The sequence below is a fragment of the Lissotriton vulgaris genome, chromosome 7 (assembly GCF_964263255.1).
Source record: "Lissotriton vulgaris chromosome 7, aLisVul1.2, whole genome shotgun sequence".
Lineage (NCBI taxonomy): Eukaryota > Metazoa > Chordata > Amphibia > Caudata > Salamandridae > Lissotriton > Lissotriton vulgaris.
In genome coordinates, this window is record NC_141695.1 from 13749240 (window position 1) to 13755337 (window position 6098).

At 43.9% G+C, this 6098-nt stretch overlaps 1 protein-coding gene across 1 annotated transcript; it reads right to left on the reverse strand.

Moving 5' to 3' along the window:
• Positions 1-958: 958 nt before the first annotated feature.
• On the reverse strand, positions 959-5779 carry LOC147700517 (uncharacterized). The gene has a single exon (XM_086929676.1). It carries the CDS (start codon positions 4736-4738, stop codon positions 3266-3268), a length of 1473 nt encoding a protein of 490 aa, XP_086785802.1. The 5' UTR covers positions 4739-5779; the 3' UTR covers positions 959-3265.
• Positions 5780-6098: the final 319 nt, after the last annotated feature.

The window sequence follows — 6098 nt, forward strand, 5'->3', positions numbered from 1 at the left end:
GCCGAAATCAGCGCCCTCCTCAAGAAGCCCAAGGCGGGCCCCAAGGACCTCAAGAACTTCCAGCCCATCTCCCTGCTCCCTTTCCCGGTGAAGATCATCGAGAAAATCGTCAACATACAGCTGACCCGCCACCTCGAGGACAACAACATCCTAGACCCATCCCAGTCCAGATTCAGACGAAACCACAGCACCGAGACAGCCCTCATCGCCGCCACAGACGACACCCGGCACCAACTAGATAACTGCAAAACTTCGGCCTTCATCCTCCTGGACCAGTCAGCCGCCTTCGAAACGATCTGCCACCGCACACTAAGAACACGCCACCAAGAAGCCGGAATCCAGGAGAAGGCCCTGGACTGGACCATCCGCTGAGATATGCGTCTCCTCTCATGTACTTTAAGATTTCCTTTCTCACTAAACCTTTTTCCACATATATGGCATTGAGAGTCCGCCTCAAACTGCTGCTGTGCACCCATCTAGATTCATGTTGCACTAACCTCAATCGACTGGTTATTGAAACTGAAGGTTTGAAAAATGACTCAACAAAGCACATGCCCAGTGCTGGTGGCGGGTCCCTTTGTATGATGGACATAGTGAGAGTGGTGTTTTGATGATGAAATGTATTACATATCCACTTAAACTATTTCCATTTTGTAAAGCTACTCAGCTCAACCTTAAAAGAGGAAGAAGTAGTCATCTCTTCTGTCCAGATTTGCCACCTGGTGAGCAGTGAGGCTCCATTTAATTCAAAACCTTTTACCATATTCTGAGCATTGATATGGTTTCTTATCTGTGTATTTTAAGACTTTACCACCATGGTTTTGTCCACATGTTTAGCACTGATAAGGTTTCTCCCCTATGTGTCTCCTCTCATGTACTTTAAGATTTCCTTTCTCACTAAACCTTTTTCCACATATATGGCATTGAGAGTCCGCCTCCCACCCTTCCGATCCGAAGCCACTAACCTCATCTGCGGTGTTCCACAGGGCTCATACCTCAGCCCAACCCTGTTCAACGTCTACATGGCCCCCTCACACAAGTGGCCTGCCAGCACGACCTGAACATCATCTCCTATGCCGACGACACCCAGCTCATCCTCTCCCTCACCAAGGACCCGCACACCGCCAAAACCAACCTCCACTAGGAAATGAAGGCTGTCGCCGAGTGGATGAGGAGCAGTCGCCTGAAACTGAACTCGGACAAGACGGAAGTCCTCATCCTCGGCCCCACCCCCTCTGCCTGGGACGACTCATGGTGGCCGACCACACTGGGAACAGCACCGGCACCCACGGATCACTCACGCAACCTAGGATTCATCCTTGACTCCTCCCTCTCCATGTCGAAGCAGATCAACGCTGTCTCCTCCTCCTGCTATTACTCCCTCTGCATGCTTTGCAGGATCTACAAGTGGATCCCGACCGAAACAAGAAGAACGGTGACCCAAGCCCTCGTCAGCAGCAGGCTGGACTACGGCAACGCACTCTACGCAGGAATCCCGACCAAACACCTACAACGGCTGCAACACATCCAGAATGCCTCCGCCAGCCTGATCCTCATCATCCCTCGTCGCAGCCGGATCACCTCCCACCTAAGAGACCTGCACTGGCTCCCCATCAACAAGAGGATCACCTTCAAGCTCCTCACCCACGCACACAAAGCACTCCAGAACACCGAACCAGCCTACCTGAGCAACAGACTCAACTTCTACACCCCCGCCCGCCACCTCTGCTCCGCCAGCCTCACCCTCGCTGCCATCCCGCGCATCCAATGAACACCCTTAGACGGCAGATCCTTCTCCTTCCTCGCCGCAAGGACCTGGAACACCCTCCCCACCCACCTGCGGCAGACCCAGGACCTGCTCACTTTCAGGAAACTCCTCAAGACCTGGCTCTTTAAGTAGTGCACTTTACAAATTCACTGATTGATTGATTGATTGATGAAATTATCTTTGAGCACTCAAAATTTGTACCTAGCGTTTTCAAACTAGCCAGTTTGATTTGTTGAGGGCCTTCTGACCTAGCTTCCATGGAGGTCAGAGGTTGCCACCAATAAACAGATGCTTCCTTCTCTGGCTGAAGGATCTGGTTATCGAATGAGTTACAAGGGGCTTTATTAGCAATGAGTAATACCACTTGAAAGGGTGCAAATGTACATATTTATTTGTAAAGCGCCAAGTGACCATACAAATGGTGGTGCTAAAAGAATAGTAGCCCACTGCCTAGACAGAAAACACAGAGAATAGCTAGCACCGAATAGTAAGATTGGATGACTTGGAATCCTCATGCTTAACTGGTGCCAGCATAGTTCACTGCCCAGATATGCTAAGCATTGCTTCTTACAAAGAGCAGGCTAGGGGATGATCAGCTGGTGCACACCCCTACCAAAGATCCTGCAGGAGTTTCCTGACGTAAGCAACGGAATCAGTTTCCAGTCCTGACACCTACAGCTGTACCCACAGCTTGAGAATGTTTAAGGGCAAGAACACAGGAGTACCTTAGCTCTCCTCAGTAGTACCAGTCCGCTGAGATATGCTTCAAGTACTGTCTAACTTGTACTTGATTTTATTATATTTTCTGTTCTCTGTTTATGTAAACTGAGGATGAAAATTATTTGAATGCAGTCTATATATAGCATTTACTATTGTTTCTGGGGCTCACTGTTTGATGTTTTGCTTATATAGACATGCCAATTGTATTTTTTATGAGCAGATTTGATGACAGTTGGACAGTAGATCTATGTTTTCTCCTGCAGTGGCTTTGCTTACACTTAGAGTAACCCATTTCAAAAGGGAGGGCCTAGCCAGGTGATGTTCTGGGGATACGGTTGAAGTGTGCAGATCCTGTTAATAAATTCTTGTGCAGTACAGTCAGGACAGAAAAGATTTTCATTTTATGTTTTGAACTTTTATCTCAAACTGCTGCTGTGCACCCATCTAGATTCACTCTGGTTATTGAAACTGAACAAAGCACATGCCCAGTGCTGGTGGCGGGTCCCTTTGTATGATGGACATATTGAGAGTGGTGTTTTCATGATGAAATGTATTAAATATCCACTTAAACTATTTCCATTTTGTAAAGCTACTCAGCTCAACCTTAAAAGAGGAAGAAGTAGTCATCTCTTCTGTCCAGACTTGCCACCTGGTGAGCAGTGAGGCTCCATTTAATTCAAAACCTTTTACCATATTCTGAGCATTGATATGGTTTCTTATCAGTGTATGCTCTAATGTGTATTTTAAGACTTTACCACCATGGTTTTGTCCACATGTTTAGCACTGATAAGGTTTCTCCCCTATGTGTCTCCTCTCATGTACTTTAAGATTTCCTTTCTCACTGAACCTTTTTCCACATATATGGCATTGATGAGGTTTCTCGCCTGTGTGTGTTCTCTCGTGAGTAGTGAGATTTCCTTTAACGCTGAAACGTCTTCCACATTCAATGCATGCATGTGGTTTCTCGCCTGTGTGTGTCTTAAGGTGGCAAGTGAGGCTTTTTTTCAAACTGAACGTTTTCCCACATTCAGTGCACTGATAAGGTTTCTCGCCTGTGTGTGTCCACTGGTGATCAGTGAGTATTTTTTTCAAGTGGAATCTTTTTCCACATTCATTGCATTGATAAGGTTTCTCACCTGTGTGAGTCCTTTGATGCTCAGTGAGAAGTCCTTTCGTACAGAAACATTTCCCACATTCAGAACACTGATGAGGTTTCACCCCTGTATGCATCCTCTCATGTATAGTAAGAGTTCCTTTCACTCTGAACCTTTTCCCACATTCACTACATTGATGTGGTTTCTCACCTGTGTGTATTCTCTGGTGCATTATAAGATCTGTTTGCTGTGCGAAGCATTTTTTGCATTCGGAGCACTGATAGGGTTTCTCACCAGTGTGTATCCTCTGGTGCCTTGCAAGACCTGCTTTTGAAATGAATATTTTACAACATTCTGAGCATGGATATGGTTTCTCACCTGTGTGTATCAGCTGGTGAATTGTAAGACCTGCTTTTGAAATAAATCTTTTCCCACATTCCGAGCATGGGTAAGGTTTTTCACCTGTGTGAGTCCTCTGGTGAATTGTAAGACATTCTTTTGAAGAGAGTATTTTCCCACATTCTGAACATAGATATGGTTTCTCACCTGTATGTGTCCTCTGGTGAATCATAAGACGTCGTTTCAAATAGAATCTTTTCCCACATTCTGAGCACTGATGTGGTTTCTCACCGGTGTGTCCCCTCTGATGAATTGTAAGAGTACCTTTTGTACGGTAGCTCTTCCCACATTCCAGACATTCATAAGGCTTATCATCTATGTGTGTTTTATAATGAAAAACAAGAGCTGGTCTCCTACTGAACCACATTCCACATTTGGAGCACTGATATGATTTCTCACCTGTGTGTGTTCTCTGGTGAACAGAAACATTTTCTTTTGTTTTAAACTCTTTTTCACATTCTGAGCATTGATAAGGCTTCTTCCCTATGTGTGTCCTTTCATGAGCAGTAAAGTGATCCTTTCTTCTGAACCCTTGTCCATATTCTGAGCAATGATAAGGTTTCTCATCTAGGGGAAATCTGTGGTGATGAGTAGGACTTTCTTTCCTTTTGAACAGTTTGTCATATTCTGAGCACTGATAGGATTTTGCGTTTCGGTGTGCTTTCTGGTGACTAGTAATGCATTTTTTCAAATTGAATCCTTTTCCACATTCTGAGCACTGATAAAGAGTTACTCCTGTATGTGTCCTCTGGTGCATGATTACAGTTTTCTTATTCCTGAAGTTTTTTCCACATTCGGTGCATTGATAGGGTTTTATGTATGTGTGTGTTCGCTACTGAACAGTAAGATTTGTTTTCCGACAAAAGCTTTTCCCACATTAAATGCAAGGATATGTTTTTCCACCAGTGTGTTTTCTCTCATACTGTCTAAGACTTGTTTCTGAGTGAAAAGTTTGCTACATCCACTGCATTCATAAGGGTTCTCACCAGCATGTGTTCTCTCACGCCTAGTAAGATTTCCTTTGTGGCTGAAGCTTTGATCAAATTCACTGCACTGATAAGGCTTCTTGTCTCTGTGCACTCTTTGATGTGAAGTTAAATGTATTTTCTGAGTATGCCATTTCATACATTCGATACAGTGGTATAGTTTCTCTTTTGTATGCACTCTTTGGTGAACAGTAAGAACATTTTTTTTGTTTCAAGGTTGCCTCATATTTAGTGCTGTAATAAGGTTTCACACCCAAATAAGTTCTCTGGTGCTGAGGCATCTTTCCAAGTATGCATTAGTCTCCTTCTGTATGTTCGTTTTGTCTACATGCAGTATCTGTTAGAGGATAAAATGGAAATCGGGTTTCTCATTGGTATGGGTTGTCTGATACACTGTCACACTTTCACTTCATTGATGCAATTGTCACATTTAGTACATTAATGGTGTTTAATCGCGGCATGCATTCTTTTGTTGCTGGAAAGTTTCTCTGTGAGTGAATCTTTTCTAAAATACACTGCTTTGATATTGATTATTGCGAGTTTTTCCTGCAAATCCTCAACATTATTTAACAATTCTTGTCTTAGATATGATCGTTAATTGTTGTGTTTCATCATGAAGAAAAACCTTATTATTCTGAGCCTCACTTTGCCTCCAGATTTCCTTTGTGTGTCCGACGTGTAACATATTATCTTCTTTTGACTTGCTGCCACATTGAATTGGCAATGTTACTTTTTCGTGAATTAGGCTGCCAGCAGTGTGAGTCTTCAAAAACTCAACAGGATGTTAATTGTTGCTTTTCAGCTCACATACCAGTCACCTATAAATTAAATAGAGTGGTATAGTGTTAGCTTTATTCATGTTAACACAGCATTATCTACATGGTACAGGGTATAGCAGAGAAATTTCAACTTTTCATGTTGTGAAGACCAAGGCCCTGAATTTCTGTGGATTCAGGATGCATTCATTCTATATGCACCCCAGTAGCACCCAGTCATTGTGCTGCACAGAATAAGAGACAGAAGACATGAGTGTGATTTGCCGCCCATGGCTGAAGTCTCCCTTGGTGCTTACCAACACCACACAGATAACACAGCAATCTCACAACATACGGTCACTGAGAGATTAAACCC